General features: G+C 39.0%; 1 protein-coding gene across 4 annotated transcripts in view; it reads right to left on the reverse strand.

Annotated features, from left to right (window-relative positions):
* Positions 1 to 342: 342 nt before the first annotated feature.
* Positions 343 to 19,108, reverse strand: part of LOC118186380 (organic cation transporter protein-like) — a 237,290-nt gene continuing 218,524 nt past the window's right edge. For all 4 annotated transcript variants that reach the window (XM_085809366.1, XM_035356458.2, XM_035356460.1 and 1 more), the window contains exons 10-11: positions 8,714 to 8,853; positions 343 to 659 (exon numbers count right to left, since the gene is read on the reverse strand). In XM_085809366.1, the coding sequence (XP_085665492.1) occupies positions 650 to 659; positions 8,714 to 8,853 (150 nt within the window). In that variant the 3' untranslated portion in view covers positions 343 to 649. The remainder of the gene's footprint in view (positions 660 to 8,713; positions 8,854 to 19,108) is intronic.

Consider the following 19,108-nt stretch of genomic DNA (forward strand, 5'->3'; position numbering starts at 1 on the left):
TATATATTTTAATTTGACCGAGTTCATGATACATATCAATAATTCACGACTAATTCTTAGAAACAAAAAATTTTAATAGTAGTAATTTACATCTCACATAAATTTTATCTTATTTCAAAATTCGCTGTGAAAATGTATAGGGACTATATCAACAGCGGCAATTAAAAATATATGAAGAGAGAAATTAAAAGTGTAAAAATATACAAGTATTTTTCTTCAGATTAACACGAAAGTGTTCTGAACGCCATAGGTTTAGAAATACCAAATTGTTAACTAATATTCCAGTCAATAACTTCTTCAGCATTTTAGTGTAGTTTCTCTGAATTTTAAAAATCTTCTCAGTTGAATTCATAATTAAGTATTTAATACGAAAAAATAAATTTTACATCCTGAAAAAACACCTACACACATGAAAACATATGGCATGCTCACAACATTTTAAAAGGTTAACAAGTTTTTAATGAATTATATATTTCGAGCCTGTAACAAGCATAAAATAGTGAATATGAAAAAAAAAAGAACTTCTTTCAACAGATAATTCATATCTTCAGTTCAGTCGCTGGGCAATGTCACCCATATTTGCTGAGATTCACAGATGATCTGAAGAGATGACCATTATTAAAATAATCTTCGTCCTTTATTCCATTAGCTAAGTTTTCCTAGGAAAGGAATTAAAAGAAAAAGAAAATAATCAGAATTTTTCCATCATATGAAAAAATTTCTATCACCTTTCTTTACTGAAGATGTATTTGGAGCCTTTTCTAAAACAAAGTACTAGTATAGATAACTGTTAAATAAAATACATAACTGTTTATAATAAAGTCATTGCTGCATTTATTGACACCTTTTTTATTAATTCTTCATCATTTTAAAATGAGGTAATTTATTTACTTTTCTTACGTCTACAGAGGAAAAAACAAGCAATAAGATAGCACTTGTACACATGAATCGCTCTTTTCTTAACTCCAGTTCCTGTACTTACTTATTCTAATAAAATAGCTTGAAATAGAAGAACATATGATAAAATGATAGAGGTAATATTAATTAAAATTTAATCCGTTTATTTATTAATTGTAAGGTAATAATATTTTAATTAAAATATTTTGTTTTGGGCTTTAATTTAAAACAGGGATTAACTGAAGCGCTCAAATCTTCACATCCCATATCGCTGACCAGTAGTCTCTAACGAAGAGTAGTCTGTCATCTGTGGAATCCAAGTCACAGAAAAAATAACGTTATAGTACCGTAACGTTAACGTTATGAAACGTCAGGAAAATGTTGAGCACATACGTATAACTTTCTTTGCTTTTTATATGAATTTATCCATTATTTATTTTCATTTACAAGAATATGAGTTGCATTCAGCAGGTTAATATTTAAGACTAAAATGCTTTAAATTAAGAAGTAAAGATAATCAAGTTTAAAGGAAAAATACGACTGTTCGTAAGCGACTTCACAACTGACGAAGACACAAATACTATATCAAGTTTTATGTATTTTTCTACACTACACGATTATAAATTCTTATAAGAAAATCCAAATATGAAATTCATGTTTTTCAGTTTACTCTTTTAAGTGTAAGGAATAAGCTGGGGTATCTGCAAACTCGATATCCATGTATCTTGAAAAAAATCAAGATTAAAAAAATCGAATGTTTGTGCTTTTTTCATCATTCAAATCTTTCGAACCCTGATAAAAAAAAATCATTAAAAGTTTTAATTCAGAACATTGGAAATATTAGTTTTATTAACGTGCAAAAGAAGAGTTCATTAAAGAAAAAGGCCATAATTGCAATTTTATTAATTCTTGAATTCCTTCCTACCAATTCGTGAAAGGTCTGAGTTCCATTCTTAATTTTTTGGAAAGAATTTAACATTCCGTTTTTAGCACTTGGGTATGTTGTAGAGATATTAGGTATTTTTTGGAAGCAAGCAAAAAGAAAAATTAGCAACGCCTTCGCCGGGAATCGAACCGCGGACCTCTCAATTACGCGCTGAGTGTGCCGACCACTACACCACGAAAGCTTGCTAAGAAGGCGGGGGAAATACCTTATGATGTTACCAAAGGAACAAAAAAACTGTAATTCCTCTACATTATCTTAGTTTTTAAAAGCTTATGAGAAGATAGAAAGAGATTTGAAAATGGCAAAGCAAGCAAGGAATATAGGCATTAGGGGAAAAGATGTCTTTGTGGAGAGCATTGTAAGGGAAAATTATTCGTATTCCACATTATACACGACAAAAACTATGAAAGCCCTTCCGGCTAGTTCGAAAAAAGAGCAAATTACCAATATTTATCTACACTGCTTGCCATTAAATTTGCAACACCATGAAGGAAAGCAAATACAGAAAAGATATTAATTGTACGTAAACAGTATGGTACCCCGGCGGAGGAGGTAGCAGACCTTGTCTCTAGGACCTTTACTATCAGTAAAGATGATTTCAAGGTCTCTTTCAGGATCAGCGATCGGAGGAACAAGGCGGCTAAATGGATTTTAGACTGTTCACCGACAGCCTTTAAAACGTTGATGGATCAAAGAGTTTCGTTCCAGGGATGGAGGGAACATCGTGTGACAGAGTTTACAGGGGCACGCAGATGCTTCATCTGCCAGGACTTCGAACATTCGGCAAGAGACTGTAAATTTAGGTATCATTGTGCATATTGTGGTGGAAACCACGATGTCAAAAAATGCATGGATGATAGCCCGAGCTGTGTAAACTGTCTAATTGCCAACCAGCACTCGGGGAGAGATTTCGACACTGTGCATGCCGCATATGCCCCTAACTGCCCCTCCTTTCACTTGCAAGTGCTTAAGATCAAGGCCCGGACAGATTACGGTACCTCAGTCACCAATTGAATACCAAGTGTACCTATACTGCATAATGGTGACACCAAAAGCATACTCTCTAATCTGTCTCATTTTCCCTCCATTGTCACCCAACGTTGTAACCTTACAGAATGAAACAACAAAGCAATAGTATCGAAAGACAGGACATTAACTCTCTCCTAGATGCGCAAGAAGAGGTTAAGATCATACAGGTGAACCTCCAGAGAGCTCGGGCAGCTACCGCCCAATTAGTTCACTATGCAATGGAAACAGAGGCTGACCTTCTGTTCATACAAGAACCATACATCCAAGCAGGAAGGGTGGCAGAATTCCCCTTATCCTGGACCATTTTCGAGAACCCGGAAAGAGAAGGGTCAAGAGCTGCCATAGTCTGCTGCCGTAACAAATGGTCACTTACGAGTACCTCACTGTCAAGAGACCAAGTTACCATAGCAATTGATGCAGTGGGACTAAGTCTCCTGATTACGAATACCTACATCCCACCCACAGCGGAAGCCGCAGAATATCTTGACCAGCTGCAGACAACACTCCGAGACTATCCCTCCAGCAACCACCTTTTAGTCGGAGACTTTAACTCCCACTCTGAAGTGTGGGGCTACTCATTTACTGATCCACGTGGTAGACTTCTTGAGGACTTTATAGCGAGTCATGACCTAATTCTACACAACACCCAAGGATGCCTCCCCACTTTCGAGACAACTACTGGACAGGGATGGCCAGATCTCACGCTGTCCACAGTAGAGTTGGCTACAAAAATCCAGAACTGGGAGGTGCAGGATACGCCCACAAACTCAGACCATCGATACATCACTTTCAGCCTCATGCATCCCCATTCCCGATTATCACTTAAACGATATAAAACCTCGGCACATAACTTAAAGAAATTCACCCGAGAAATGAGACTGGTCCTGGAACAGCAAGGAGATGAACTGAACAATTGTTCCACGGCACAAGACGCAGATCGCATCACATGTAACCTGGTGCAGTTAATACAACAAACATGCGACGGTACGCATGAGCATCAAATCTCCCAAAATTCTTAAAGCTGCCAGCTGGTGGACAAAGGAGCTACGGACCAAGCGAAGCCGCACACGGGCGATGCGCAGAAGGTTGAAAAAAGAACGGGACCCGGATCGTAGACAACAACTCAGCGTAGAATACAAAAGAGCGCAGGCTCAGTACAAGAAGGACATTCTGAAGGCAAAGCTCGATAGCTGGAGGAACTTCTGCACACAGCACACTGAAGTTTTCGGCGTACTACACAATATAGCCTCCAGCAAAGTATTCATACCACCATTACATCGCACGTATGCTGGTTCACACATAGGGTAACAAGGCTTCATGGCCACCACACTTCAACGCATCCTTGACGCAGTATTCCCACATGATGAGAATGCTGTTTCTTCTGAACATGAGGCATACAGCCTGTCCACGACAGTCACAGATGATTACCATTTACAGTTAAGGAGGTCACAACTGTTATACGAACTCTCCCGCTCAAAAAGGCACTAGGGCCGGACTCTATAGACTACCGGATCTTGAGGGCAACCTACAAAGCCTGCCCAAGACTGCTAGTGGCTTACTTCAACAAACTTCTAAGTCTTAAGCACTTTCCAACACATTTTAAAAGGGCCAAGTGGTCCTCTTTACGAAAGAAGGCAAGGACCCCAATGATCCTTCGTCCTTTAGACCAATTTGCCTTCTGCCAGTCCTGGGAAAGCTCTTCGAGAAGCTTCTCGTTCTCAGGCTGAAGCATCATATAGCAAAAAACGGTGTTCTCTCAGATGCACAATATGGCTTTCGGGAGCATCGCTCTACGCTTAATGTCCTGGAGCACGTCTGCGAGGAAGTCAAGCGACTGCGCAAAGAACAACAGCATGTGGCAGTCCTCAGTCTGGATCTGCAAAGTGCATTTGACTCCCTGTGGTGGCCGGCAATCCTAGAAGCTTTACATGCAGCTAACATCCCAAATAACATCCTACAGATTTTTAAAAGTTATCTCAGTAACCGCAGCTTCATCGCGGTTCACAATGGTGGAATAATTACCAGGCCACAGCAAAGAGGCTGCCCACAGGGATCATGCGCAGGTCCAGACCTGTGGAACTTAACATTTAACTCGATTCTAAAAGCAGAATGGCCGGCTCACACAACAGTCGCAGCCTTCGCAGATGATGCCACTTTCGTGGTCAGTGGGAAAAGCCGCGTCATCCTTGAACAAAACTGCAAGGAAGTCATTGACATGTTCTATGACCTTTGCAAGGCTAAGAAGCTTAACATCTCGCATTCAAAATCTAAATATATCATCTACCATAAACCAGGCCAGACCTTACAAAGAAACCCGACAATTACGATGGCAGGTCACAGGATTAAAAGAGTTAAAGAGATGAAGCTCCTAGGTATCATACTAGATGAAGGCTTTACCTGGATCCCCCATTTAAGATCGCAAAGAACAAAAGCATTAAAAATAGCCATGAATCTAAGGAAAATGCAAGGCTCCAAATGGGGACTGCGTCCCCATATTCTAAAGATCCTATACTATGCAGTAGTAGAAAAGATCATGATCTACGGGGCAGCAATCTGGGCAAACCCCATGACCTGCAGGAAACAAAAAATTCTTCAAAGTTCCCAAATACCTTTCGTACTGGCGATTACAAAGGCATATCGAACAACGTCGACAGCAGCCGCAGCAGTTCTGGCGGGACTAATCCCGTTACCAATAAAAGCACATCAGGAAGCCGCAATTACAATGTTTTCCCAACTGCATAGAAAAGCACGATTTGGGGAGCTTAGCTATGACCCTGCAGACTTCGAGTTTAAAAGTTCAAAACTTAAAACGCACCCTTCAGGTTACGGGAAAGGTGTTGTGACTCACTTTGCCCCTGAACTACCACCATCCAGAGAGGGCCCGGGCTTCATGATTTACACGGATGGGTCGAAGATGGACAATGCAGTCGGCAGCGCATATACAGTTTTCCATAATGGCACTGAAGTGCAAACCTGGAAGTGCCATATGTCTCCGCACAATTCGGTCTTCCAGGCGGAAGCCCTTGCTTTGCTGAAAGCAATAGAAGGGGCACAAACTACCACAGCAGAAGATTTTACAATCTATACTGATAGCCTATCGGTACTGTACGCCATCAACGACCCACGCCACACCTCCCCACTCGTGTCCCAAATTCAGGAGACACTAAGAAATACGAGTCCGGTCCAAAAAATTGAACTCTTAGGTAAAAGCATTCTGTCGATTCACATTACTGTCGATCCGAAGTAGAGATGTGCGTGTCATGTACCCAAAGGCTGCCCAAACCATCACACCAGATGCAGGGCCCCTATGCCAATATCGAATACAAGCAGGCGACGTGAGAGCCTCCAGACACGTATACGGCCATTAGAATACTGCAAGAAGAACCGGGACTTGTCTGAAAAGACGACGTTCTGCCGCTCCTGTATCCAGCTTTGCGTTCGGCGCACCAGAGTTTCCGTCTCTCTCTGTGCTGCATTGTCACGGGAAGTCGAACTAATGGCCGTCGTGTTGATACTTTACGCGGCTGCAAACGTCGACACACTGTACGAGTGAACACTGAGCGTGTTGCAAACATGCCCATTTCCTGACTATCGGTCCCTGATGTGGCTGTACGGTTTTGCAGGCCTGACCTCACAATATCTGTCCTCTCGGGCGTTAGTCATAGGAAGGCGTTGAAATTCTGCATGGCGTTCAATATGACCCTCAGAAAACCATTGATTCCATATTCGTGTGACAGTGGTTGGATGTTGATCAGTGTGATGGGCGATATAACGGAACGATAATCCACACTCTCGAGAGGCAGTATTTTTTCTTATTATTCGAGACATAACACGATATTCTGGGCAAACTCCGATCCTACAAAGCGCTTTCTGAATGGGATATCCACTACACAACTTTTCTTTTATGCAGATATTCAGATGTCGTTTCTCTCCCCCCCCCCTGCATCGTCTAAATTGTCTGAAATACTAATCATTTGCATATCCCAACCTCTTCTTCCTTTCATATGATTTTGACGTTCGCAGATGATTTCTTCCTGGTATTGCAATTTTAATGGCCAGCAGTGCATATTAATCACTCAGCTATTGGTGGGCCTCTCTTATAAGTAGTATTATATCTGTTCCTTTACCTCTCATTAATGTCTCTTTACTTACATATGATAAAAGTGTATAGGACATTACACGTGAGATGTTCACCCCTCTCTATTGGATTAATTCAGCTAACTGAAAAGGAGCTCTTTGCAGAAATTTAGGAAATGATCAGCCTGTATCAGGGTATCAAAAAAGAATTTTAACCTATATTCAAATATTTTTGTTTAATTATATTGAACCACATGTTTCAAGACTTTTAATTCTAGATTTCATCTACTAAATTTCACACGACTTTTCTGAACAAACGCAGGTGTATTTTAAATAATTCATTCTTAAATTTGTTTTTCATTAAATGTGAATTTTTAATTTTGCTTCAATTAAAAAAGTTTAGTTAAAAGTTCTCATTTTTTCATTTTTCTTTTTCTTATTTAGCTTACAAAAATGATTCAACATTCGAAAGATGTGAGAAATTCGATAATCGTTTAGGATTCAAATTCGGATTCGTCCATGTCTAGTAACAAATTATATGCTGATGCTGATTTTCCTGATTTTAATGTTTATGGCAAGTTACATTCAACTATTGTTTTAGCTCAGCTAGATTTGCGAATATATATTGGATATTATACAGGGTGTTCCAAAAAATAGAAAAACTAATTAGAAGTTTCAGAATACAGCTTTCTCCCTAATAATGCATGGGTGAGAATGAAACGTAAAGGTGATATAGGGTATTTGCTTGTAACAAGCAACAGCTCGACAAGTAATGCACCGCAAGTTCAACTTGTGAGGCTATGGATCAGTACACGATTGAGAGAAAGCCCATTTGCACTTCCCATCTGAAAGGGAGGAAATACCGTATCTTCCTGCAGGAAATCTTGCTAGAAATGCTGGAGGATTTTCCAGCAGGCATCCAACAACGTATGTTTCAGCACAATGGGACAGCATGTTTTCGACAAGACGTAAGAAAGTACCCAGCTGTCACTTTCACGAGTCATTAGATTCGGCCAGGTTGTCCCTTACTTAGGCTGTTACGATTGCCTGATCTCTCGAGTGATATATTTTTCTGAAGACATCTCGAGAGCCTCATCTTCCATCAAGTTCTCCATCGCTGGCTTGAGTTGGCGGTTGCTTTTTCTAGCAATTACTGTAATTATTCGCGATGAAATTAATTTTTATCCTCACTGTCACTTTTATATTTGCTCCTTACTTCATTGACTACTGTATCAAGTGTTCTCTAGTGTCTTTAAGACCACTGAATACTGGTAGTTCGATATGGTTTTGGTTCGAACTCAAGCGAATGGGATGGCTACATAACAAGTTTTCTTGGTTTTCCCCATGTGTAACGTGAATGCAAACCCGTTTCTCTCAGAAAGGTCCTCGACAAAGGTATTCTTTCTTTCAGGCAGATAGCCTTCGTGGCTTTACCACATCCCAATATTCCTTCGACCATGTGCTCTATATAAAAAAATAATTGTTTGCATGTATTTTAAGACCTCTTAAAGTATATACTATCCATTTTGAAGTCGTTTGCATATTTTATCGGTTACAGGCAAAAAAATGCAATCATAATTTGGCCTAGGTTTTGAATTAGGTTGCTATGTTTTGCCTAGTTTTAAATTTTACTCTGGCATGTTTCTCTTATATGTTGAATTAGGTTGATTTTCTTGATTCATTTAAATAATTAAATTAACCGATCAAAAGAAAAAGGTAAAAGTCGCTGAAAGCGCAGTTTTAGTAATAAATGAAATAACTTACTTCCCAAAGTTTTCTGCCTGTTCAAGGGTTTCAGGAACTGGAAATGTATTCGTTTCGGGAAGTTTGATAACCAGTAACGCACTGATAACTGAAAGACCTCCAAATATTCCAAGAGGCACTGCTGGACTTGTAACATTACCCTATTGGGAAATTTGGGAGAAAAGTGTTAAAATGAACATTACTCATGAAGACTTACAGTTAATACTAAGCATAAATAACTAAGCATAAATAACGTTAAATCAAAAGAAGAACTGCAACAATGTTCTTCTTTTGATTTAACGTTTTGTTGGGGATATTTTTAAAGTGTGTTGATTTCTGAAATTTTAGTTTCCTTCCTTCTGTATGAATATTTATTGCCTTATTACACTTTCATTTGGTGGTTCAGATATGGTATATTTATCCCGATTGAGGCAAAAATACAAATACATTAAGTGCTTTAAATGTCGGCAGAGATTTGGAAGATAGCAAAGTAATCAATTTTAAAAGCCTGAAAATGTGAAAAACTAAAATCATTAGTTGAAATGATAAATTCATGATATGAGTTTTTGCAAATAATAAACAGCAGGATAAATAAGAAGCCGAGTAATATTTAAATAAAAAATGTACTAAAATCGCTTATTTGAAAGTTATGAACTAACTATTACCATAATTTGAATAGAATATTCATACTAAATGGTAAGGCATTTTTATTTTAAGAATATAATTTAAAAAAGTATTTGCAGAAAACTTTACTATAAAAATAACCGTATTAAAATTTTTGAAAAATACATTGTTGGTCATTAAAATTGCTATATCAGAATATTATTTTTTGTACATATACAGTATAATGGGAAAAATACGTCATTAAATTTGCAGATAGTTTGGTGAAGACCTTGTGCAGAATTTAGTTCACACAGCAGTCACCTCCGGCAGCAACAACGGCTGTAATCAGGCTGGACATCGAGTGGAACTGAGCTTGGATGACATATATGGGTACTTCATTCCATGCGGATTCATCTCTGTACCAAGTTTCTTTAACCGTAGAGGCTGGCGAGTGCGGGCGTGACAGTCACTCGGCAATCCACAACCTGATTTCTGAATGGATGAAAGATCTGGAGAACGTGCTATTCAAGACAACAGTCGAATATCCTCCGCATTAAGGAAGGACAGTACGCTCAATGTGTGCTCGTGAGTTGTCTTGTTGAAGTTGACTTCATGCAAGCCTCGAAGGTAGGGCACAGGCACGAGCCTTAAAGTGTGAGAAATATAACAGCGACTGTCCATATTACCAGCTATGGGAATAAAAGTGACAGGGATGTATTCCTAATGGCATTTCATGTTAGCACGCCAGATGCTGGGGCCATATGATGATGACAATCTGATGATCTGAAAACTTTCGTTCTTCTCGGTGCCTCCCCGCATGAATACGTCCATCATGATGATATACGCAGAGCTACGATTCGACTGAAAATACTACATGGTGTCGCTCCTGTGTCCAATGTCGTCGTTCATCGCACCACTGTAGGCGCGTATGTCTCTGTTGTAGCATCAAAGGAAGCCACAAACATTGGTCGTTGTTTTGATGGTCCCTGGTGCTGCAGACACCGTCGTACTCTGCATGCGGACAGTTGTCCTGCACACGAGTCATGCTCCTGACTCAGAGTACGTGAAGTGGCTGCACTATCCGCAATCTAGAGAAGACATGTCTGTTCTCTCAGGCGTAAGTGACCCGGAGCGGCTGAGATCCTGTATGACGTTCAGTATGACCCTTCTGTACCCATTGATTCTATATTCGCTTGACAGTCATGGGATCCCAATCAACACGAGATGTATGTCGCAGAAAGATAAAAGGGAAAAGATCGGTACGATCCTACCGTGGCTGAATTCTAACACGTGGCTGGTACGAGTTTCCCTTTCTTACAAAAGGCAACACATGATCTTTACACAAACAACCAACTTTCAGATGCGATTTCCAAATGAGAAATCCGCTGTGAAATTGTTCTATTTATATGTATAATGTAGATGACGTCGATCATACTTGCTTAGGGCGCATGCGCTGGAGTGCTAATCATTTGAATATCCTAGCATATCATAACTTTCATGCAAATTTAACGTTTATTGTACACCTCCTTCATGTTGCAGCAATTTTAATGGGATGAAGTATGGAAACTAATTTGTTAAATATTTGCATAAGTCGCCTGTAGTAACGGCAACCGCCGGCAATAAAAGGACGTGCTTTCCTTAGTGGCACCGCAGTTCCTTTTAGTTCGAGCCAGAAGAGACCTGCCCGGGGAGAAGCCAGGGGATGACAGATTCCGGTTTCCGCCCTGTTCCGGTTCCCGTCTTGTTGCGGATCCAGTCCTGTTCCGGTTCCCGTCTTGTTCCAGCCCAATTCCGGTCCTGATCCAGTACTATTCCAGTTCCAGCCTGGCTGTTTAAGTCCAAAACACGTAGGAGCGGATGTCTGAACTCAGCGGAATGGAGATATACGCCGAAAGGGCTAGATGGATTCTGTATTTCAAGGGAAAAAGTTCTTCACCGTGCCGGCATAGCTGTTACTTTAAAGCACTTTGAAGTTTTCCCAAGATGTTAAGTTTTCGTTTGTGATGTTAAGTTTTCATCAGTGTTGAAGTTCCAGTTAAATAAACCTTTAAGTTTTAGACAAGGTTTTTGTGTTCTTCAGAAAATTTTAGATTCGAAGTCAGATACAGCACATAGGATTATTATCGGAAAAATCAACATCAAGCGACAGGATATTGTCTGCAAGGTAAGCGACTTTTTTATTTTTGAATCATGGAAGCTTTAAAATTAGCAAGAACTCAATATAGAAGACTATTCAGTAAGGCTTGTAATGAATTTGACAATGAAGAAACTAAATTTAATCAGGAAGAAAAATTAATTAAAATAAAAGTTATTGCCGAGAAAGCTAAAGTTTTGTTTGATACTGAAATGAAAATACGAGAATTAATGTTTAAAGAAATTACAGATGAGACTTTACTTATTAAAGAAATAGATGAATCTGAATTATATTTTGATAGGTGGAGACTTCTGGAAAGTAAAGCAAAAGATCTTACTTCTGGAACCCCGAATGTAACTTTAATTGATCCATTCTTTGTTCAGAATAAAATGTTACATTATCCGAAGATTAAATTGCCTATGTTTGACGGCAACGTGAAGAAATGGCTAGGATTTTGGGGGCAATTCCAAAAGATTGATAAAGATCCTACATTAGATAATAATGATAAATTTGCTTATTTAGCACAGGCTATGGAGAAGAATTCTCCTGCAGAGGAAATAGTTAAAAGCTTTCCGCCAACTGGCGATAGTTACAAGAGCGCAATCGAAGCATTGCAGACGCGTTTTGGTAACAAAGAATTACTAACGGAGATTTATATTCGTGATTTGCTAACCCTCGTTATTCAAAAACAAGGTACACGCTCTTTGTGGAAACTATACGATGAGCTCGAATCTAATCTAAGAGCCTTGGAGATATTGGGAATAAATAGAGGCAAATATTGCGCGATATTATATCCATTGGTAGAATCAGCATTGCCGAATGAAGTCTTAAAAACGTGGGAGAGACTTAGGTTTTCGCGTAAAGGATCAAAGTTTAACCGGCGAAAACGCCCAGTTAAGAGAAAGGGAATCTGACCTTGAGCGCCTTTTATGTTTCTTGCGCGGTGAAGTTGAAAGTGAGGAAAGAATTTCTTTAGCAGCTAAATCTTTCAATGTTTTCGATCGATTGGCTCACGGTAATAAGAAAGGAAATTCTGGTTTAAAGATAAGAGAACCTCGCTTAAAACCTACGGCAGCTGAACTGTTTACTTCTTCTAATGAAGCTAGAAAAGGCTGCATATTTTGTTCCAGTATAAATCATGGTTCTGCGGAATGTTTTCAGGCGCGTAACTTATCGTTGTCGGAAAGAGAAGTTTTGGTCCAAAGGACACGCTCTTGTTATCTGTGTCTGAAATCTGGACATTCTGTCAGGAGGTGTAGATTAAAAACAGTTTGTTTTACATGCGGCAAAAGGCATCATATTTTTCTATGTAAGGGCCATTCACAAAAGAGTGAGACAAGGGCAACGGAACAGCCTCCAAATCAGGCTGAAACACTCGCCAACATTTCTTCAAGGTCTCCTAAAGTTTTGCTGCAAACAATAAGAGTAATAATTAAAGGGGATAAAAAATCTCGTTCGGCTCGAGCTGTAATTGATACTGGTTCTCAAAGGTCATATATTCTGCAAAGCGCAGCTCAAGATATGGGTTACAGGTATACGGTAAAGGAATACCTTAGCCACGCATTATTTGGCGGTACGACGACCAGTTTGTGTGAACATAAAGTTTACAAAATTCATTTATCTAGTACGTCTGGCTCGTACAGTTGTAATTTTGATGCGTTAAGTCAGCCTGTTATTTGTAATAGTATACCTTCTATTGGACGAAGAATATGGCTTAAAGAGCTTGCTGACTGTGGAATAAATTTAACAGATCGTTTAGAAGGACCCATAGAAATTTTAATAGGAGCCGATGTTGCAGGACGATTATTAACGGGGAATCGTAAACAAATTTCAAACGGTCTTGTAGCTATTGAAACAAAGTTAGGATGGACGGTTATGGGAAAAACCGGGGAGTTGAATAGTGAAGGTTCAACATTCTTAGTTACATCAATGTTGAATAAAGAGGCTTGTATTTCTGATTTATGGGCCCTCGACTCGCTTGGTATTACGGACCCATCCGAACAAAAGACTAAATTGGAATTGTATGAGGCTACCAGGCAACATTTTCTTGATACTGTAAAAATAGAAGATGACCGCTTTGTAGTGTCTTTGCCTTGGTTGGAAGGGCACCCTCCCCTGTCGGATAATTTTGAGTTATCCTTTAAAAGGTTGCACGGTACGATTAGGCAACTTGAAATAGATAATCTTCGCCAAGAGTATGAAAATATATTCCAAGAATGGCTCAAAGAGGGCATAATAGAGGAAGTACCCGTAAATGAATTAGATTTACCCCATCATTATTTGCCACATAGACACGTTGTTAAGGAACATAGTACTACGAAGTTACGGCCAGTATTTGACGCTTCGTCTAAAGTAAAGGGTTCTCAGAGTCTCAACGATTGTCTTGAAAAGGGATTAAACCTTATTTCATTTATTCCTACAATCTTAAATAGATTTCGCCAAGAAAAAATAGGGGTGATTTCTGATATTCGTAAGGCCTTTCTACAAATTGGCCTGAATTTTAGTGACAGAAACTTCCTCCGATTTCTTTGGATAAAGGGTGAAGATGGCTTGAAGCATTTTCGTCATTGTCGAGTCGTATTTGGTGTAACCAGTAGTCCATTTTTACTTGGAGCTGTTATTAAATATCACTTAAATTCAATTTTGGAGAAAAATGATGCAGATGTAAAATATTCTTCCAACATTATTGTTAAATTAATGAATAGTTTCTATGTTGATAACTGTGTAACAAGTGTCGGAAGTGAAGATGAATTACAGCGCTTCATGAAAGTATCTTCAGATGTTATGGCAGAACGAAAATTTGAATTACGGGGTTGGGAATATACCGACTGTAGTTTAGAAACAGAATCTATTGCGAATGTATTAGGTTTGTTATGGGAAAGACAAGGCGACACTCTTCAAATAAATGTTGCTAATTTACAAAATCTTTGTTTCGAGAAAGTTACGAAAAGAAGTATTTTGGCAATAGCCCATAAAGTATTTGATCCCATCGGTATAACATGTCCAGTCCTTATATTACCTAAGATGTTATTACAGCGTACATGGGAAACAAAAGTAAAATGGGACGAAGAAGTTAACACCGAAATTAAAAGTAAATTTTTGAAATGGGTAAAAGACATTTCTCTTTTGAAAAACATTAAAATTCCAAGGTGGATACGATATCAGCCAAAACAGTGTTCAATCCATGTTTTTTGTGACGCCAGTCAAGCAGCGTATGCGGCAGTAGTTTTTATTCGTGTTGAAGAACCTGAATCAGTTAAAGTCCAGTTGCTTCAGGCTAGGTCTAGAGTTTCCCCTTGTGGTAAAAAGGAAACGACTATTGTAAGATTAGAATTGTTAGCAGCAACTATTGCATCTCGTCTTGCTGCAGACGTTCTAAAAGACTTTGAGACCAGAAGTATATTTTTCTGGACAGATTCAACTACTGTCCTTGCATGGATAAAAGGGAAGAACAATGGGGGACATTTGTAGAAAATAGAGTACAGGAAATAAGGCTTTTGACACGTGTGGAGGATTGGAGGCATATACCTGGTCACCTTAACCCTGCAGATCTTCCAAGTAGAGGGTGTTCAGTTCGCCAACTCTCCCGGTCAAAATGGTGGGAGGGTCCGAGCTGGCTTTTAAAATCGCAAGAAAATTGGCCGAGTGCCGAATTTATAACTGATGAAGCGGAAATAGCCAGCGAGAAAAAAAAGGCAGTGGTTTTATCTCTAGTGTCTACTGAAAGGTTTAGTTTGAGTGAGCGATTTTCTAGCTATCGAAAAACAGTTAGTTGTTGGTTGGATTCAGTTGTTGGTTCGATTTTTCTTTAATTGTAGAAATAAGAAAAAAAGGAAAGGTGAACTCACTGTTGATGAAATTGATTTTGCAGAAAAGGTTGTTATTCGCTTGATTCAATCGGAATCGTTTCAGGATATAGAAGACGCACGCTTACGAACTCTTAGTCCATTTTATGATGCGGGAATTGTAAGAATTAAAACTGGTGCGTTTCGAAGAGATGACACGTTAGAGTTTAGAACACCTATAATATTACCAGGAGAACATCCATTAGTTAGGAATTTATGGAAGAACACAAAAAGAAAGGACATGCAGGTGTACAATATATACTGAATACCTTAAGGGAAAGGTTTTGGTTGTTATCTGGCAGAAGAACGGTGCGTTCTGTTTTGAGTAAATGCATTACTTGCAAGAGATATTCTGCTGTACCTGTTGACCACATATCAGCCCCACCGCCAATAGAGCAAGTAAATGATTCAGCAGTATTTCAAGTAACGGGTATAGACCTTTGTGGTCCTTTATTGTTGAGAAACAAAGAAAAGGCATGGATCTGTGCTTTTACATGCGCCGTTTATAGAGCGGTCCATTTGGAGTTGCTGACTTCTCTATCTACAGAAGTGTTTCTTCAGGCTTTTCATCGGTTCGTGTCACGAAGAGGTAAACGCACAACTGTGTACAGTGATAATGGAACTAATTTTGTAGGAGCTTCAAATGCATTTAAATTAATAGATTTTGAACAAATTAATCGGCAGGCAGCCAATGAGCGGATAACATGGAAATTCATTCCCCCTGGTGCTCCATGGTGGGGTGGTTGGTGGGAACGTCTGATCGGAATGATGAAGCAAGTCCTTAAAAAAGTTCTTAAACATGCTTGTTTAAATTATGAAGAAATGTACACGATACTGTGTGACTGTGAAGCGATTCTTAATGACCGACCGTTGACAGTAATTCCTTCCGATCCTGAATTTAAAGCTTTAACTCCTGCCGACTTTTTAAAAGAAATTAGAACTAGTAGTTTGCGGGATATAAAATACGGTATTAAATCAAGTAATTTACAAAGAAGATTTCAATATATTCAAACTATACGAGAAGCATTTAAAAATAGATTTCGTAAAGAATATTTGGGGATTCTCAAGGTTTCGCATAAAAGAGCTGAAAGGAAAGTTACTATTAAATTAGATGATATTGTTTTGATCGGTAGTAGTGACAAAAGACTTTTTTGGCAACTTGGTCGTGTCATAGAACTACTTCCAGGACCTGATGGAATAAATCGGCTTGCAAGAGTCAAGACCCGAAATGGAATTTTGCTTAGAGCAGTTCGAACTCTCTATCCTTTAGAGGTAGCGCAAAATGATGTACCCGTGAAGCTGCAGAATGAAAAACAAGATTCTTTGTCTGAACTTAAACTCAACATAGATGATAAATCTGTCAGGCCTGTAACACGATCTGGTAGAACTGTAACTCCGCCGGACAGACTGGCATATTAAGGCTCTTTGGCATTGTTTTACTTTGATGTGAAAGTTCACTTTTTTTTTTTCCCCTTAGGTGGAAGGATGTTAAATATTTGCATAAGTCGCCTGTAGTAACGGCAACCGCCGGCAATAAAAGGAGGTGCTTTCCTTAGTGGCACCGCAGTTCCTTTTAGTTCGAGCCAGAAGAGACCTGCCCGGGGAGAAGCCAGGGGATGAGAGATTCCGGTTTCCGCCCTGTTCCGGTTCCCGTCTTGTTGCGGATCCAGTCCTGTTCCGGTTCCCGTCTTGTTCCAGCCCAGTTCAGGTCCTGATCCAGTACTATTCCAGTTCCAGCCTGGCTGTTTAAGTCCAAAACACGTAGGAGCGGATGTCTGAACTCAGCGGAATGGAGATATACGCCGAAAGGGCTAGATGGATTCTGTATTTTAAGGGAAAGTGTTCTTCACCGTGCCGGCATAGCTGTTACTTTAAAGCACTTTGAAGTTTTTCCACCCAAGATGTTAAGTTTTCGTTTGTGATGTTAAGTTTTCATCAGTGTTGAAGTTCCAGTTAAATAAACCTTTAAGTTTTAGACAAGGTTTTTGTGTTCTTCAGAAAATTTTAGATTCGAAGTCAGATACAGCACATAGGATTATTATCGGAAAAATCAACAAATTAGTTACCTCTTGTGAAATTTGTATATCTGAAGTTTTTTTTTTTCGGGGGGGGGGGCGATTAAAAAAAGAAAGAAAACTCCGATGAAAAACGCCTTGACAAAAACTGTTTCACAACTCAACCAATATATTGGTGGCTACTATTCTAGTTTATTCAGGGTTTGAAATCTGCGATTCCAAAAAGCACGGTAAGCTATTTCTACAAAGGAATGTAGATGCGCACCTTTATGTAAAACGCAGGATGACAATAAGGTGTCAGCGATCAGTTTAAAGTGGGAAACTGGTCCACCAGTGGCCACTGAGCGATAAAGTCGATAAACACTGGTAGCTCGACTTGGGTTCGAATACCGGCGTACGCGTTGGCTCATGGGCATTTTCGTGATTTTATCCATGTGTAATGCGGATACGAGACAGATTTCAATATAAAGTACTCCATCATCCAACCTTTCCCTTAAGCAGATAGCCCTTGTGAACTTTGCCATAATCCAATAAATCAAACTTAGCGAGAAACTGATTTTCAATTTATGCACATTTTCTTGTACCGCGGCACCGTTATTAAGATTTCTGTCTTTTCGTACAGCGGTCGACTTTCATAAAGGTGTGCACCGTTATTTCGGAGTGTCGTTATGAAATGGTTTCGATGAAAACTGCCACATACTCAGAGTGTTAAACAGTTATGAATTACATATATCTGCATTATTTGACATGAACTGAACAAAAGTGCATTTATATATTTAATGACAAAACAATTATATGTCAACTATTATATTTGGCATTATATGAGTGGATATTTGATGATGAAAATTACATCTACGTCATTAAAGGAAATAAGAAAATTAAATCTTTTTTAAATTTAGAAAATGTTAACAAAGCGGAAACAGATTTCGTGATCAGGTGAAATCAGCCATACCACTCAGAGAGTTAAGTCGCGAATGAATTACATATAAGTGCTTTATTATTAGATTTTTAAAGATGTAGTGTCTAACTAGTTATGTTACGTTAAACCGCTTTCCTAACTTCCGCATTTCTATTTTCCTGCCAGAATGTAAAATTTTAGCTCGTGCCATATTCAAATGAGATAGGAAGAAGAGGCTATTTAAGGGAAGGTTTTAGAGGGCAGAATCAGAGCGTGTTCTGCCTGCTGAAGGCCACTCTGCTAATCTGATTCTCTTGCTAGTATTCTACGGCGTTATGTTATTCTCGCCATTAGGGTTGTTACGCTGACCTTAGGTTGTAGAGACATTAGGTATTTTTTGAAGCAGGAGAGATGAAAAATGAGCAACGCCCTGGCCGGGAATCGAACCACAGACCTCTGGAATACGAGCCTAGCGTGCAGACAACTACACTACGAAGGCATGCTAAGAAGGCGGGAGAAATATCTTATGAGGTCACAGCCAGCTTGTGAGTTATTCGAATTGTGCAGCCGTTAGGCTAACTTACTTATCTTAGTTTTAGTTAATCCATTACTTTTCATTTAAGCCTTACTTATTGGCTTTTGTAAGCACGAGTGGTGCCGTTTCTTTACTTTTGTTTGAGACAAATGAAAGGATCCTTTACACTCTTTCCCTATTTCTGTGGTACTTACAAGGCGTAGTGATAACTCATTAATAGTCTCTACAACGTTTCGTACATTGTATGTTAGCAAAGAAAATTAAATGTCACAAAGTTTTGCGACCATTCTATGCAAGGAGAGGTACGGAATAGTGTGAATACTGTTTTATATAATCTACTTTAAAACTGTATTTCCTGCTGTATACAAGAATAAATTTAGCAATAA

Source organism: Stegodyphus dumicola, chromosome X2 (assembly GCF_044657685.1).
Source record: "Stegodyphus dumicola isolate Sdum_Otavi_A_Nest chromosome X2, ASM4465768v1".
Lineage (NCBI taxonomy): Eukaryota > Metazoa > Arthropoda > Arachnida > Araneae > Eresidae > Stegodyphus > Stegodyphus dumicola.